The sequence below is a fragment of the Geotrypetes seraphini genome, chromosome 8, assembly GCF_902459505.1.
Source record: "Geotrypetes seraphini chromosome 8, aGeoSer1.1, whole genome shotgun sequence".
Classification (NCBI taxonomy): domain Eukaryota; kingdom Metazoa; phylum Chordata; class Amphibia; order Gymnophiona; family Dermophiidae; genus Geotrypetes; species Geotrypetes seraphini.
Genome location: NC_047091.1, coordinates 31,727,396 through 31,745,036, shown reverse-complemented (window position 1 = coordinate 31,745,036; position 17,641 = coordinate 31,727,396). Strand labels below are relative to the sequence as shown.

Sequence of the window (17,641 nt, the reverse complement as noted above, 5' to 3'; positions counted from 1 at the left end):
CCGTCTATCCACAGTTAATTAGACTGCTTTGTTTTTTCTTTTTATGGGGTCTTTGTTCAATGCATATTTTTATATGGTTTATTATTTTATTGGATTGCCTTATTGAATTCCATTTTTCCAGGGTATTTTAATGTTATGACTACCCAGGCTCTGCGATCGATTTAATGCTGGGGCTGTTCTCCCTGGAAAAGCGGAGACTTAGAGGAGACATGATAGAAATCTTCAAAATCCTGAGGGGCATAGAGAAGGTGGACAGGGACAGATTCTTCACCCTATGGGGAACCACAAGTACAAGAGGTCACTCAGAGAAATTGAGAGGGGACAGGTTTAGAACAAATGCTAGGAAGTTCTTTTTTACCCAGAGGGTGGTGGACACATGGAACGCGCTTCCGGAGGTCGTGATAGGCCAGAGCACGTTACAGGGCTTCAAAGAAGGTTTGGATAGGTTCCTAGAGGATAAGGGGATTGAGGGGTACAGGTAGATGTAGAGGTAGGTTACAGAAATGGTCAGGAACCACTTCACAGGTCACAGACCTGATGGGCCGTCGCGGGAGCGGACCGCTGGGCATGATGGACCTCTGGTCTGACCCAGTGGTGGCAACTTCTTATGTTCTTATTTGCCTGGCTTTAATCTAGGAAATGTATCGTCTACTTTTCCTAATCAAAAAGTTAACAGTGCTGGTTGCCATCTGTTGAATATTCACTTTTTGCCATTACCCAGCCTGAATCCAGAGTTCCCCACCTTTTTGCCCCTGTACCTAAACTCAAAAAAGCATGAGAGAGGATTGTAGAACTTATTATTTTGCAAGGATTGACAGACAGGCTAGGCCAGGTGGTCTGTATCATTTTCTGTGCTGTAGGAATACTCATAGAATATGGATCGATGCGGACTGATAGTCTGGTTAATTTACTTCTTATTTACTCACCAGGAATTGGCATCGTTGGGCTTGGACAGACTGAAATCTGCTCTAATGGCTTTAGGCCTGAAATGTGGAGGGTAAAGTTGTGATTGCTCTATTGGTTTTGCGATTACAGTTGTCCTATTTTTCTTGATTATTTGCTGGACTATCAGTTTGAGGAAGTCCTTGAGTTGATGGGTAAGACTTCTACATCAGGACATTGTGTGCCAGGAAATGACCTACGCCATTTATTGCCCTTATTAAGGAAGTAAATGTCCTGACCACATATGATTAATCAACCTTTATTTATTTATTGTTAAACGTAAGAGCAGGGATCAAATTGTCCAACGGACTCGAACATTCATTTTACAAGACTAGAGCAACGCCCAAATGTTCTTTGAGCAAGCTAGATATTTTTCTGCAACTCAGACTGATTGGTATGCTCACCCTGGTTTCACAGGACCCTTGAGGAAAGAGCTCAAAGACTGTTCAGCACCAAAGGCAAATCCTTGGAAGCCCTTGACCCCTCCCTGTTTGCCAAGAACCCCAAATCGAAAGGAACCAAGAGGTAATCCACAAACGCTTTTGTTTCACCCTTTTCACAGCGGTACCTGCTAGAGTAATTAATACGATTGTTCAGAGTAATTCTTAGGTCTCTCTGGGATTTTCTTGTATTTTCAGGGACACAGAGCGGAACAAAGATATTGCTTTTCTGGAGGCTCAGGTATACGAGTATGTTGAAATTCTCGGGGTAAGTGTTTTTATTCCTGTTCAAATTCTTTAGGGTTCTGTACTTTTCCTGTAGTCTTGTTAGTAACTTGGAGCAGTATAGCTAGTCTAAACCACATGAAGGATACATACATAGGTTTGTGATAGAGAATGACACGGTGAATGTTACCTGTGGCTAGCCGCAAGTAGCTGCGGGTAACCCGCCAAAACGGTGGAGGGGGAAAAGGTGCTCACCGCAGGTACGGGGACAAGGCCATCCACCGCCTCATGGAGCAGTGAATGGCCTTGTCCACGCAGTTAAGGGAGGGAATGCATGCGGTCACCGATCGTGCGTGGCCCCCTCTCTCCTTCCTACCTACCCAACCGAATCTATCTATCTCCCTCCCTCCCCGTTACCTTCGCGGCACATTTTAAGGTTTCAGTCTTTTTGAAAGCTGCCAGAGCGTACGGAAGCTTCTCCTCTGACGCAACTTCCGGTTGCGTTAGAGGAGAAGCTTCCGCCCACACATGCACGCGACTGCACGAACACTCCAGCGGCTTTTAACAAACCTGAAACCTTAAAAACGCACCGCGAAGGTAAGGGGGAGGGAAGGAGATCCACGGACCGTGCGAGGGTTGCCAAAGGGCAGTGAAGTGCCGAGAGGATGCTGCGGGGACAGGGTGGTGAAGGGGACGGTGGGGACAGTGATAAGATTTTTTTTTCCCCTGTGTCATTCTCTAGTTTGTGACTTCAAATTTCCATTTCCACACAAATCATGACAATATTAGATATTGTAGTCAGGTTAGCTAACTGCTTTTGACCCACGAGATGCTTCCGTCTGTGGTTTTCTGCATGTTCTCTACCAGTTTGATCGGCTTGTTTTTGGTCTGGGTTGCAGGAACAGCGACACCTGACACATGAGAACGTGCAGCGAAAGCAGGCCCGCACAGGAGAAGAGCGAGAAGAGGAGGAAGAGGAGCAGATTAGCGAGAGCGAGAGTGAAGACGAGGAAAACGAAATCATTTACAACCCCAAAAATCTGCCCCTTGGGTGGGATGGCAAGGTGCTGCCAAACTCCTGTTCACACTTCCCTCCTTGAAAATGAGTATTTAGAACTGAAAAGTCCTTTGAACAGGACCAGCACTTTTAAGGCAGTAATTATTATAAAATGAATTAACACTCCACCTAGAAGTCTTAACATAACATAACAACACCTTACAGATCTATGTGGTTTACAAAAAATTAGAATAAGAATAGCCATACTGGTCAGACCAATGTTCATCAACCCCAGTAGCCCACTCTCATAGTAGCTAATCCAGGTCCCTAGTACCTGGCCAAAACCCAAAGAGTGGCAACATTCCATACAGACTCCCAAGGAATAGCAAGATTCCGGAAGCCCAAAGAGTGGCAACATTACATACAAACTCCCAAGGAATAGCAAGATTCTGGAAGCCCAAAGAGTAGCAACATTCCATACAGACTCCCAAGGAATAGCAAGATTCCGGAAGCCCAAAGAGTGGCAACATTACATACAAACTCCCAAGGAATAGCAAGATTCTGGAAGCCCAAAGAGTAGCAACATTCCATACAGACTCCCAAGGAATAGCAAGATTCCGGAAGCCCAAAGAGTTGCAACATTCCATACAGACTCCCAAGGAATAGCAAGATTCCGGAAGCCCAAAGAGTGGCAACATTCCATAAAGACTTCCAAGGAATAGCAAGATTCCGGAAGCCCAAAGAGTGGCAACATTCCATACAGACTCCCAAGGAATGGCAAGATTCCGGAAGCCCAAACAGTATGACATTCCATGCTTCCGATCCAGGGCAAGCAGTGGCTTCCCCCATGTCTTTCTCAATAACAGGCTATGGACCTTTCCTCCAGGAACTTGTCCAAACCTTTCTTAAAACCAGCTACGCTATCCGTTCTTACTACAACCTCTGGCAACGCGTTCCAGAGCTTAACTATTCTCTGAGTGAAAAATAATTTCCTTCTATTGGTTTTAAAAGTATTTCCCTGTAACTTCGAGTGTCCCCTAGTCTTTGTAATTTTTGACGGAGTGAAAAATCGATCCACTTGCACCCATTCTACTCCACTCAGGATTTTGTAGACTTCAATCCTATCTCCCCTCAGCCATCTCTTTTCCAAGCTGAAGAGCCCTAACTTCATACGAGAAGAGTTCCATCCCCCTTTATCATCTTGGTCACTCTTCTTTGAACCATTTCTAGCGCCACTTTATCTTTCTTGAGATAAGGAGACCAGAATTGAACGCAAATAAGTACATTTTCAAAGATTTCCTAAAAGAATCAAGAATTGGACGCTTAATCTTTATCCCTAATTGCCGCTTGGTATGAGAAAAGCCCTGAAAATATCTTTTATGTGTTCAGCCCTTGTCAGATATGTAAACAATGCATAAAGAGCGCAGAGCATCCTGAATTAGCTAATGCAAAATGGTCAACAAAATAGTTAACAGTGAGACCATACAGTACTTTGTAACAAATGCATTCAAATTTAAAGACCACTCTGGCCTCTACAGGAAGCCAATGTAACCTAAGAGAAGCTGTTATATGGTCTGATTTCTTCAATTTAAAAATCCGGCAAATAGCTGTTTCTTTAGCACTCTCCAGACCAGTAGAGGTTAACTTTACGATTGGGTATATATCTAATCATGACCAGCAGGTGGAGACTGAAAACAAAACTTTGGGACAGTATATCCTAGCCCCTCCTCTCTATTTCCCTCAGTCTTCTTTCAGTCTCCAGCAGGTGTTGAGTGATCTGTACCCATCTCCCTTGGTAGGGCTGTTGGAATTTGTTTAGGGGTTTATTGTCCCTGTTTTTAGCCGGACGGAGCTTGGACGGACTCTGTTTGGGGGTTCGTCCGACCTCGGGGGTGTCAAACCCGGCGGGTCACGAGCGGGGTCCCTCCCCCCACTTCCTCCACCTCCCCATATTTTTTTAGAGGAGCCTCAGCAGTAAGCCTTGCCCCCTAAATCAAGCAAGGCATATTGCTTCGAGAGCCTGTGGAGTCTGTTCTGTAAAAAAAAAAAAAAAAAAATCCTGAGGTAGTGCTGGTCTGGAGGGTTGTATCCCTTTAAGAAAACTGTATTTTACTGTTTTTTTTTCAACTAACCGGCACTTTTTTACAGCTAGGTCGCGTATGGAGCAATGAGCACTTCTAAAGGGAAAAAGTGCTCATTGTGCTCCAGACGCGAGGCACTCGCGGCCGGCCTGTGCAAGCGGTGTTCAGGCCGGTGCGGTGGAGGAGCTCCGTCGGCAGCGGCTGCAGGCGCCCAGAGCTCCCCGCCGATGGTGCCTCGCGAGTCGGCAGGGAACGGTGGAGAAGCCCGGTCTTCTCCGTCCGCCCACGGAGGGATTCCCCGAGCCGCCGACGGTCGGGTTTTAGAGGATTCCCTCTCAGCTGATATTTTGACAGCTGATGCCGGCTTGCCTGTTTTAGCGGCTGAGACTATTCAGGTCTCTCAGCCGCTGCAGGCTATGGAGGGAGCTGTTTTGGCGGGAAAGACGCCATCTTCTCTGTCTGGCCCCTCCATTTTGTCTTCCACCTCAGGTGACCTTCCCCCTGTTTTGGCTAAGCAGGGGCAGGTTTCTGCTGGGTCCCCTGCTGTGGCAGGGAGTCCCTTGGGACCCTCGGGGGGTTTTTCCCCTGATTTTTTCTTTTCATTATGCAAAGCCTATTTTCAGGCGGCTGGGGGTCCCGGTTGCGCCCAGGGGGTCTCGGGGGGTGGGGTTTCTTCCGCGCTCCCTGCGGCTTTGCCTCTCTCGTCTGACGTGACGTCCCCTCCGCCGCCTCTCTTGTCCAAGCGTCCGCGGGTGTCGTGGGACGAGGATTTGTGGTCGGAGGAACGTGTCGGTCTGGAGGAGGACCTGGACCCTTCTGAGGAATTCCAGGACCCTCTGGAGGGGACGGAAGCTGGCGGCGGGTTGTCGGGTTTCCCGTTCTCCAGTGACGAGGCGTCCGTGGTGCGCCTTTTTCAGAGAGATGAGCTGCCTGACCTTATTCAACAGGTTTCTTCGGCTTTGCGTTTTGAGGACGCGCCGCCGGAGACTCCGCGTGTGGGGGACCCTCTGTTACGAGGGATCCGTTCCGTTTCCCGCTCTTTTCCTATGCATCAGGATATTCGGGATATTATTCTTGAGCAGTGGAAAACGCCGGAGACGCCGTTTCGGCTGGCGCGCAGCATGGCTCGCCTGTATCCCATTCCTGAAGGGGATCGGGCTACGTTAGCTTCGCCAGTCGTGGATGCGGTGGTCTCGGCTATTTCCAAGCGGCATACCGTGCCTGTTGAGGGCGGTTCTGCCTTGCGGGACTCTGAGGAGCGCAAATTGGAGACCATCCTTAAGCAAAATTTTCAAGTCTCTGCCTTTGGGGTCCAGGCGGCTATTTGTGGGGGACTGGTCGCTCGCGCCGTGTTTCGGTGGGCGGAGCGGGTCTTGGATCGAGAGTCTGACGACTGGTCTCTGGTGGATCAGGAGGTAGCGAAGATTGAGATGGCTGCCTCATTCCTCTCGGATGCTCTGTATGACTTGGTGCGGATCTCGGCTAAGTCCATGGCTTTTGGCGTGGCCGCAAGGCGTGTGTTGTGGCTGCGCGCTTGGGCGGCGGATGCTGCGTCCAAAGCTAAGCTTACTAAATTTCCCTTTCGGGGGTCGTTTTTATTTGGAGAGGACTTGGATAAGTTGATTCAGACTCTGTCGGACTCGAAAGTTCCCCGTTTGCCGGAGGACCGTGCCCGCCCGACGTCTCGGGGTGGTGCGGCCCGGGGGCGTTTGCGGGAATTTCGCAAGTATCGCCCTGGGCGTGGGGCTGCTTCTTTCCAGTCTCCGGGGTTTTCCCGGGGTCGGTTCTTCCAGCGCATGCAGCCCTTTCGGGGGGCCCGTCGGGGGGCAGGGAATCCCTCCGCCGGTTCCCCCGCTTCCCGTCCTGCACAATGACGCCTTGCCGGCGCCCCCCTTGGTTCCGGTGGGGGCCCGGCTGCGTGACTTTTTTCCCAAATGGGCCGAGATCACGTCCGATCAGTGGGTCCTGGAGGTGGTGCGGGACGGTTATGCCCTGGAGTTCGCCCGCTCTCTGCCGGATTTTTTCCTCGCTTCTCCATGTCAGACTCCTGGGAAGACGCTGGCGTTTCGCCAGACCCTTCAGCGCTTGCTAGATCTCAGGGCAGTAGTTCCGGTGCCCCCCCCGGAGTGGGGCACGGGCAGGTACTCCATTTACTTTGTGGTGCCCAAGAAGGAGGGGACTTTTCGGCCCATCCTCGATTTGAAAGGGGTCAACAGGGCTCTCAAGGTTCCCTCTTTCCGTATGGAAACGCTGCGGTCGGTCATTCTGGCGGTTCAGCCGGGGGAGTTTCTCACTTCTCTCGATCTGACGGAGGCCTACTTGCATGTTCCTATTCGGGCCTCTCATCAGCGTTTCCTGCGCTTTGCGATCTTGGGTCGGCACTATCAGTTCTGTGCGCTTCCCTTTGGGCTGGCCACGGCTCCCCGGACGTTCACCAAGGTGATGGTGGTCGTCGCGGCAGCCTTGCGGGCGGAGGGCATCCTGGTACACCCCTACCTGGACGACTGGTTAATTCGGGCCAAGTCGTTGCAGGAAAGCTCCCGGGTTACGGCTCGGGTGGTGGAGTTTCTCCGGTCGCTGGGCTGGGTGGTCAACCTTTCCAAGAGTCGGTTGGTTCCGGCTCAGCGTCTGGAGTACCTCGGGGTGCTGTTCGACACCTCCTTGGGGAAGGTCTTCCTCCCAGAGGCCCGGGTGAGCAAATTGCAGTCTCAGATTCGCCTGCTTTTGGCGTCCCGGTGTCCTCGGGCGCGAGATTTCCTCCAGGTCCTGGGGTCGATGGCGGCGTCCCTGGACGTGGTGAGGTGGGCGCGGGCCCACATGCGTCCTCTCCAGTATGCTCTGCTCCGGAGGTGGTCTCCCCAGAGGCACGGGATGGATGTCCCGGTTCCCCTGCGAGGCTTGGCGCGCTGCAGTCTGCGTTGGTGGCTCCGGACCCCTCACCTAGTTCAGGGGGTGGGTCTGGATCTTCCGCTGTGGACGGTGCTCCTTACGGATGCGAGTCTCCTGGGTTGGGGGGCCCAGTGCCTGGGTCACTCAGCTCAGGGAACCTGGTCCACGGAGGAGGCCTCCTGGTCGATCAACGTGTTGGAGACCAGGGCGGTCCGGCTGGCGCTGTTGGCTTTCCACTCCCTTTTGTTGGGCAAGTCGGTCAGAGTCCTGTCGGACAATGCCACGGCGGTGGCTTATGTCAATCGTCAGGGGGGCACCAAGAGCACTCTGGTGGCGCAGGAGGCGGCTCGGCTCATGGTTTGGGCGGAGTCGCATCTTCTGGACCTCTCGGCCTCTCACATTGCCGGGGTAGAAAACGTTCAGGCGGACTTCCTCAGTCGTCACTTCTTGGATCCGGGAGAGTGGTGTCTCGGCGCCGAGGCGTTTCAGTTGCTAGTGCGTGCTTGGGGGCAGCCCCTGATGGATCTGATGGCTACAAGTGGCAACGCCAAAGTACCCCGCTTCTTCAGTCGTCGCAGGGACGGTCTGGCCGAGGGTCTGGATGCTCTGGTCCAACCGTGGCCAACGGAGGGGCTGTTGTATGTGTTCCCTCCTTGGCCATTAGTGGGCAGAGTACTGCTTCGCGTTGTTCGCCATCCGGGGCTGGTGGTTTTGGTGGCTCCGGATTGGCCTCGTCGTCCGTGGTATGCGGATCTGGTGAGGCATCTGGTGGCGGATCCTCTTCCTCTGCCTCTCGGGTGCGATCTTCTGACGCAGGGTCCCATTCCCATGTTCGACCCGTCTCCCTTTTGTCTTACGGCTTGGCTCTTGAAAGGGGCCGCCTGAGTAAGAAGGGATATTCCGACAAGGTGATCTCTACACTTTTGGGGTCCCGGAGGCTTTCTACCTCTCGGGCTTATGTACGGGTTTGGCGTCTTTTTGAGGAATGGTGCCGAGCGCGGGGAGTGGTCTCCTTTCGCGCTTCTCTGCCTAACATTCTAGAGTTTTTGCAGGATGGCCTGGATAGGGGCCTGGCCTGGTCTTCTCTTCGGGTTCATCTGGCGGCCCTGTCGGCTTTTCGGGGGCTGGTGACAGGTCAGCGTTTGTCAGCCATTCCTGATGTGATTCGCTTTCTTAGGGCGGCCAAGTTGCTCAGGCCTCCCATAAGGCCCTCGATTCCCTCTTGGGATCTCAATCTGGTTCTCTCTGTTCTAGTGCGCCCTCCTTTCGAGCCGTTGGATGGCTGTTCGTTAAAAGACCTTACGCTGAAGTCGGTCTTTTTGGTGGCCATTACTTCCGCTAGACGGGTGTCGGAGCTACAGGCTTTCTCTTGTAGGGCTCCCTTCCTGGAGTTTTCGAAGGAGCGGGTTGTTTTGCGGCCTGTTCCTTCCTTTCTGCCGAAGGTAGTTTCTCCTTTTCATGTCAATCAATCGGTGGTCCTCCCGGTCTTGGGTAGTCGGGAGGGTTCTTCTGAGCAACGTCAGCTGCGCAAGTTGGATGTCGGTCGGGTCCTCCATGCTTATGTGCAGCGGACCCGGGATTTTCGGAGCTCCGATCATCTCTTTGTGCTTCTGGCAGGGCCTCGTCGGGGGGCTGGCGCTTCTAAGGCTACTATTGCGCGCTGGATCAAGGAGATGATTGCTTCCGCTTATCTTCTGAGTCAGAAGCCGGTTCCGGAGTTTCTCAAGGCTCATTCCACTAGGGGTCAGGCGGCTTCTTGGGCTGAGTCGTCGCTCGTGCCTCCGGTGGATATTTGTAAGGCTGCGGTTTGGTCCTCCTTGCATTCATTTGTTCGGCATTATCGGGTAGATGTTCAGGCGCGTCGGGACGCGGTGTTCGGTGAGCGTGTTCTGGTATCGGCCCTTCGGGGGTCCCGCCCGTGAGAGGGACTGCTTTGGTACGTCCCAATCGTAAAGTTAACCTCTACTGGTCTGGAGAGTGCTAAAGAAGGAGAAATTAGGTTCTTACCTGCTAATTTACTTTCTTTTAGCTTCTCCAGACCAGTAGAGGTCCCCACCCTGTCTGTTGTTGTTGTTGTTGGGGCTGTTGCGCGGGCAGTTTTTGGTTTTTGCTGCGGGTTCTAGTATTTTTCTAGGGCCGGGGAGAATTGAAGAACAGCGGCTGTGGCTCGGCTGGCTTAGCTGGCGAGCTGTGGGGACCTTCTTCCTTCGGGAATTTCTCCTCTGCATTTTCCAACAGCATTTTTGGGTATGTTATTTGTTACTCCTTTCGGAGTATTGTTTTTTCTCTCTGTTGTTTTTCCAGTTCTTGGTTCTGCTTGGCTATTCGGCAGACTGAGGGAAATAGAGAGGAGGGGCTAGGATATACTGTCCCAAAGTTTTGTTTTCAGTCTCCACCTGCTGGTCATGATTAGATATATACCCAATCGTAAAGTTAACCTCTACTGGTCTGGAGAAGCTAAAAGAAAGTAAATTAGCAGGTAAGAACCTAATTTCTCCATTTTGAATAATACGCAGTCTGTATAGGTTTTTTTGGTATTTCAAGGTAATCAATGTTACATAGTCCAGAGTGCTTAGAATTAAAGACTGAACCAATGGTGTAAAAGAGATCAAGTCAAAATAAGATCTAATACTTCCCAGTTTCCATAATGTGTAAAAACACTTTCGAACTACTGTGTAAACTTCATGTTCAGTCAAGTTCTCAGTCTCAACCCCTTTGAAGATTCTTTTTTGACCTGTCGGGTTCTTTCTTTTGGGTTTCCACCTGTGGGAAATTGCACTATGAGAATTTTCCTTTTTATTTTACATGTGCTCCCACAGACCACGCATGTGTAGCCCTCAGCCAAGGACTTTTGCTACAACCTGCAATCATGGGGACCGAAATCTGGCCACTAGCTGTCGCCTTTGACCAATAACCACTGCCCAGGAAAAGGATTCAAGTGTCATTGTTGAGGATACGTTGAAACCCTCAGCTCAATGTGTGGCGGCTGCTAAGAAAGCAAATTGAATGTTAGGAATTATCAGGAAAGGAATGGAAAACAAAGTTGAAAATTGCTTGTATCGCTCTATGGTATGATCGCACCTTGAATACTGTGTGCAGTTCTGGTCACCATATCTCAAAAAAGATATAGCGGAATTAGAAAAGATACAGAGAAGGGCGACAAAAATTATAAAAGGGATGGATCGACTTCCCTAAGAGGAAAGACTAAAGCGGCTAGGGCTCATCAGCTTGGTGAAGAGAGGGCTCAGGTGATAAGAGGTCTATAACATAATGAGTGGAGTGGAAAGGGTAGATGTGAATCGCTTGTTCACTCTCCAAAAATGCTAGGGCTAGGGGGCATGCGATGAAGCTACTTAGTAGTAGATTTAAAACAAACCGGAGAAAATATTTCTTCACATAATGTGTAATTAAACTCTGGAATTTGTTGCCAGAGAATGTGGTGGAATCAGTTAGCTTAGCGGGGTTTAAAAAAGATTTCCTAAAAGAGAAGTCCATAAGCCATTATTAAATGACTTGGGAAAATCCACTGCATATTCCTAGGATAAGCAGCATAAAATCTATTTTACTACTTGAGATCTAGCTACGTACTTGGGACCTGGGTTGGCCACTGTTGGAAACAGGAGACTAGGCTTGATGGACCTTCGGTCTGTCCCAGTATGGCAATTCCCCCTACCAGAGCCTCAGCTGACCTGAAAATCAGAGTTGGGAATTGAACCCAGGTTCTTCCACTGTCACCAAACTAGCTGAATGTTTTCTGTTTTCTCATGTCTTAGTAAAACATTTCAGAGCACCGGTAGAAGAATGCTCTGTAATCAAATAATAGAAGCTCCAAGCATAGGCAGTACAACCTCACTGACGTCTACGTCTTTAGTTTAAGGATTTGAACATTCTGCTAGGGATCACCTCGTGGCTTGAGTTGAAAGTTCTGCTGCGCTTTGTTTTTAAATTTCTGATTCAAGATTCAGTAGTTGATACTCCTGCGAAAATGATTACTGTGCATATATCTGCATATGAGTTATATGAAACTTGAATGTCACAGCTGATGCTCTCTGGGTTTCTTTTAGCCTATTCCTTACTGGTTATATAAATTGCATGGCTTAAACATCAACTACAACTGTGAGATCTGCGGGAATTACACCTACCGTGGACCTAAAGCGTTCCAGCGGCACTTTGCGGTAAGAAGCGTTCCGTAAGTTCACATGCTGGAAATAAGGGCTGGTGAACTGCAGATGAATAGACAAAGTGAGCAAAGCGAACACAGGTCGAGAGAGGGGTAATTTTCTTTCCACTCATTTTAACGGGAGGTGCACTAAATTCTGATTCCATACACAGAATTTGATGCATTTATGTATGTGTGGGATGGATTTTAGATCCACTTGAAAAAAAATGTTCTGTGTTCAGTGCAAAAGCGATAACACCAGCATCAAGTTACAGCCTAGATTGGGGGTGGGTAACCTCAGTCCTTGAGGGCGGCAACTGATTTGGGCTTTCAGGATTTCCCCAATGAACATGCATGAGATCTGTTTGCATGCACTGTCTCCACTGTATGCATATAGATGTCATGCATATTCATTGGGAAAATCCTGAAAACCCAGCTGCATTGTGGCCTTGAAAGTGAGACAAGCAGCACTACACTAAAGAGTTGCGCGGGGACAGAAATCCCACCTGTCCCCGCCAGGATCCTCTCCATCCCCACCCGTCCCCGCCAGGATCCTCTCCATCCCCACCCGTTCCCGCCAGGATCCTCTCCATTCCCACCCGTCCCCGCCAGGATCCTCTCCGTCCCCGCCCATTGCCGCCAGGATCCTCTCCATCCCCATCAGGATCCTCTCCGTCCCCACCCATCCCCGCAAGGAATTACCTCCATCTCCGCCCGTTCCCATAAAAAGCAGCAATTACTTCTGACAGGATCATCAATTCCACAGTTTCTTTTGTGTTTGCGCTGCTGTTTTCCTTGTTGAATCTCTTTGGTGGAACCCTTTTTTTGTTTTCTGTTCAGGTAATTAACTTATAAACCCCCTCTTTTACTAAGGCTGACGTGTCCATTATATTATATGGACGAACTCTGCTTCTAAAGCCTTCCATCCCCGTGGGAGTTCCGTTGGCTAGAGGGGGGTCCCCGTGGGAGTCCCTTGGGTTAGGGGGAATCCCCGTGGGACCCCCGGGATTCCCGCAATTCCCGTTCCCGTGCAGACCTCTACACTACACAGAAAACTGTACACTGAGTAGCTGGGGATGGTGGTAGATGGAAGAGGGGAGTCCTGCTCCATCATGTATCCCCACCAGCTCTTTAATGCAAAGCTTGTGTTTCCCATCTAGGAGTGGCGTCACGCTCACGGAATGAGGTGTCTTGGCATTCCTAACACAGCTCACTTTGCTAATGTTACTCAAATTGAAGATGCGGTTTCACGTGAGTAATGTTTCTGTCTTGTTTTAAATTCAGACCAAGGTCAGATGCTGTTTGCAATTGGGCCGTGAGATGGTATGCAAGGAAATAACAGCAGGTCATGTGGTTTCCTGAGGCATTTCCTGTAATTCATTCTTATGTATCTTCTTTTCAGAGTAAAGTCGGTTAATATATGGGTTTATTTTGCAGTATGGGGGAAACTGAAACAGCAAAAGGCGTCCGAGAGGTGGCAGCCCGACACTGAGGTGAGAGCAGTGTTACAGTGAAATGGTTGGTGCCCTGTTGTTTCATTTTAATTGAGCATAATAAAGCGTGTTAGCAGTCAGAAACTTGGAACTTACAAAAGTCTCCTAGAACAACACAGTTTTCCAAAGGACACATGGGGGCAAAGAAACCTCTTATCGGTAGAAGAATGTCTGACAAGTGATTTCAAAGAACTAGATGCAAAACTCGATAAAAATGGGAGATTTTGTGCTGTATTGGTGTCTGAGTCATTTGCTGTTTTGGTTACTGGCTTGTTAGCTCTTGCTAGCTTCTGCTTTTGGTTTAGTTCTATACTGGAGCTATGTAAGTTATTGCATTTCTTTGCTCTCAAACATTCTCCCAAAATTAGAAAAAAAAGAAAACCAGCATGAGGAATTGTAACATGTTTTTTTAAAATAACTTGCCCATTTAAGGGATGAAACATGAATCTCTTTTTGAAAGGAAGGAGCTCTTTGTGGGAAGATGCTCTTGTAAGTGAAATCTATCATTCTATTTTTTTTTAAGTTTAGAAATTTTCATCGTAAACTTCTGGTTTTATTTTTTATCATCATGGTCATTGGAGCAATCATCAGGCTCCTCCTTCAGCCCTTTTGGACTACCCTTGGATGATAAATTCAACTGTGTCTCTTTGTTGCCTTACCCCTCAGCCTGTAGTGGGTTAAGAGTAAAGGATCCAGTAAACCTGGCCAAGACTGCCTTAGGCATCCCCTGATCAGGTCCCTGCCTTCAGATCCTCCAGTTTCACTTCTTCACAGCTTTAGTGTCTGTCCAGGTGAAACTGCTCAGCTCCCTGTTCTAAAAGTGAATCTTGCTTCTTCCCATTAGAGAATGGCACGGGGACAGAATTTGTCCGCATCCCAGTAGATAACTATGGGAAACCATCCCGTGTCCTTTAGTGTCTAGCTCAGGGGTGCCCAACGCGTCGATCGCGATCGACAGGTCGTTCGCTCAGGCGACCCCAGTCGATCGCACAGCAGGTTCCCTTCTTCCCTTCTCTTTTTTCCCCCTCCTGACTGGCCCGCCTCTTAAAGAACGCTGGCCAATCAGAGTGCTGGAAGGGCGGGGTGAAGGTCGGTGGGGGACGGAGCTCAGCGCATCACAAGAAATAGAAGCGCCTGTAATGATTGAGGTAAGAGCGAGGCCTAATGTTGCCCAATATACAATTTTAAAAACCCCAAAATCGGCCTCCCAATCAGTGGCGTACCGAGGTGGGGCAGTCGGCCCCCGCCCCGGGTGCACGGCTTGGAGGGATGCACAGCCGTCACCCATTCGTCCCCTTTGGAGATCCCCACAGGAATAAGGAAGTTAAATTAATAGAATACTTAGGCACAGAAAAACAAAGAAATACTTCCAAGAACTGCCCCATAAGAACTGCCTGTCACAATGCTCATTAATGGAACTGAATAAAAGACAAGTACAATGGATTTAGAAGGGGGACGATCCGCCCGGGTGCATGGCTTGGAGGGGTGCACAGCCGGCCAGGTCCGGGTCATCCTGCCCTTCCTTTCCACCGGTCTGCGCACGGGGCTCGCACCCGCCGCCCAAATGGTGCTGTTGGTTATCGTGAGACTCGCGGGTGTTGACGGCACCATTCGAGCGTCAGCGCGGGACCAGGCAGGCGCAAGCCTCGAGTGCGGACCGGGGGAAAAGAAAGGCAGGATGACCCGGACCTGGCCGGCTGTGCACCCCTCCAAGCCGTGCACCCGGGCGGATCGTCCCCCTTCTAAATCCATTGTACTTGTCTTTTGTTCAGTTCCATTAATGAGCATTGTGACAGGCAGTTCTTATGGGGCAGTTCTTGGAAGTATTTCTTTGTTTTTCTGTGCCTAAGTATTCTATTAATTTAACTTCCTTATTCCTGTGGGGATCTCCAAAGGGGACGAATGGGAGACGGCCGGTGGCAGGTGGTACTTTAGCAATTCTTACAGGTTGCCATAGGCCTCAGGAGCTGTCTTCCCTCTGCCGTGGTCCTGCCCCTCCTCTAAGTCAGAGACAGGCTTGGGGCAGAGGGAAGACAGCTCTTGAGGCCTATGGCAACCTGCAAGGATCGATAAAGTACCAGCGATCCTCTCTGCAGACTGCTCCCTGCTGGAATTAGGTAAATGGATGTGGGGAGGGTAGGCCTTCGGGAAATGGATGTGGGGAGGGTAGGCCTTCGGGGGGGGGGGGAATGCAGTCCTTCAAGGGGTAGTGCAGGCCTTCAGGGGGGGAGTCAACCTTTGAGGGGGAATGTGCAGACCTTCAGGGGGGGTCAGGCCTTCGGGGGAGGGGGGCTGTATAATAAAAAAATATTTGAACATAAATACAAAGTACACTCGGTGTGTATATATATATATATATATATATATAAAAATATATATATGTTTAGCATTTTTATTGTTGGTAGATCATTTTGACTTGGTCATTTTAAATGTAGCTCGCAAGCCCAAAAAGTGTGGGCACCCCTGGTCTAGCTGAACCTCAGTCCTTCTACATCTGCATTCTTCAACGCAAGACTTGAGGGTCAGTGGCTGGAAACCATCCCATGTCCTTCTTTAGTGTCTGTCTCAAATACACCAGTATTTTTCAGTGCATGGCTTTGAGGGTCAGTGACTGTGTCCATTCATACTCTGAGTCTTCCCTGTCTCCTTAAAGAATGAGACGAGGATGGTTTCCCGTGGTTAACCTTGGGGACAACAGTCCCCATGATATTCTCTATGGCAATTCTTATGTAAGTCAAGTATAGGGACAATCAAGCCATTGTGACATCACTGATGAGTTTGACTCCTAGGCATTGGTGGAATGAGGCATTATGATATCACAATATTAGGGGCTGCTGAAAAGCTCTCAGCCCAACCAAGAAGAGAATGATGTGAAGTCATATAGAGAATGACACGGGACAGAATTTATCCCCGCCCCCGCAGATAACCGCAGGAAAACATCCCGTGTCATTCTTTAGTGTCTATGTCAACCTCAATCCTTCTGCACCAGTATTCTTCGATGCAAAGCTTGAGGGTCAGTGGCTGGGCCCATTCAGACTCTGATTCTTACCCTCTCCTTAAAGAATTATAAGAGGATGGTTTCCCGTGGTTTACTGCGGGGACAGGAACAAATAAACATCCTTTTCCTTTACCCATTGCTATCTTCCTGCCATTAGTTCATTAGTTCCCTCTGTTCTCCAATACTCATCACAATCATTGTACCAGTTTTCTCAAAATTCTGTGTTACACTTGGCATTTGCAAAGGGACTCTCTAATCCATTTTCACGAAATGTAATTTTTGCATTTAATTTTAGGAGGAGTACGAAGACTCCAGTGGAAACGTTGTCAACAAAAAAACATACGAGGATCTGAAGCGACAGGGGCTGCTGTGAAGTGGAAGAAGGAGCAAATATTTTTAGACCAATGGCATCTCTAAATAGTTCTTTTTTTCTTTGGGTCGTTCAGGTGTCCTGTGGGTTTATTTCTTAGCCGCTCTTTAGAAACAAAGTGAGGGTTGCACTGGAAATGCCATGTTCAGTGTTGGCCCAGCATCTGCTTTCTGTGAATGCTGACCATTATGTTGCAAAGATACTTTTTGTATTAAAAAGTCAAAACCTTACACCGGTTTTTTTGAACTTTTTTTTTTTTTTGGCCAGTTGATCCTATGTTGAGTTTAGAGAAACTTTTTCTATCAGAATGCAGAAAGCTGCTGGTCTTTATTGTCCCTCCAGGCTGGCACAGACTTACTAGTAGTCCCTTCCATCAGAAAATCCATTTTCTCTGTTATGGCACCCTCACTCTAGAATGCCCTTCCCCTCCACATCAAAGAGGAGTCATCCCCAAAATGATTCCGGTCAAAAATTGAAACTTTTCTATTTAAGGACGCATACAACACTTAATAACTGAACCTCTATCTTTGCCTTTCTTTCGAAGGGAAACACTCCCAATTGGTTCCCCCCCCATTAAATTTTTTTTTTTTTTTAATCTCAATGTATTTTTTTTACCACCTGTTGTCCTTTCCTTCCAGTCCAGTTTGATTTTAATAGTCTTGTAACCACCCGCCCCCCTCCAACTGCAAATTTTAATAGTTGCATGTGGAAATTATTTTCTTCTTCTTACGTGTTTTTTAATGATTGTAAACTGTCTAGATAAATTATTGATAGATGGTACATCAAATGAACAATAAACTTGGATGGATTTATGCTCCTCTGCCAGCAGGTGGAGACAGAACACATTGACTTTTGGCAGTAGAACAAGTGGGCTGTGCATGCCATCTACAACCAGTCTGTTCTCAGTCTCCACCAGGTGGAGGTGGTAAGCCTGTGCAGTCTTTCCTTTGGTTAGCTAGGGCCTCTTGGATCTTATTAGTTGCCTTATTGTCCCTGTTTTTGTTGTCTGGACAGAGCTTGGGGGACCCTTTTGGGGGTCCCACACTT

General features: G+C 49.0%; 1 protein-coding gene across 1 annotated transcript in view; it reads left to right on the top strand.

Moving 5' to 3' along the window:
- Nucleotides 1–16,824, top strand: part of SF3A3 (splicing factor 3a subunit 3) — a 41,062-nt gene extending 24,238 nt beyond the window's left edge. The window contains exons 10-17 of the mRNA XM_033956108.1: nucleotides 930–997; nucleotides 1,360–1,467; nucleotides 1,581–1,650; nucleotides 2,507–2,671; nucleotides 11,639–11,749; nucleotides 12,894–12,984; nucleotides 13,171–13,226; nucleotides 16,520–16,824. Of these exons, the coding sequence (XP_033811999.1) occupies nucleotides 930–997; nucleotides 1,360–1,467; nucleotides 1,581–1,650; nucleotides 2,507–2,671; nucleotides 11,639–11,749; nucleotides 12,894–12,984; nucleotides 13,171–13,226; nucleotides 16,520–16,597 (747 nt within the window). The 3' untranslated portion in view covers nucleotides 16,598–16,824. The remainder of the gene's footprint in view (nucleotides 1–929; nucleotides 998–1,359; nucleotides 1,468–1,580; nucleotides 1,651–2,506; nucleotides 2,672–11,638; nucleotides 11,750–12,893; nucleotides 12,985–13,170; nucleotides 13,227–16,519) is intronic.
- Nucleotides 16,825–17,641: the final 817 nt, after the last annotated feature.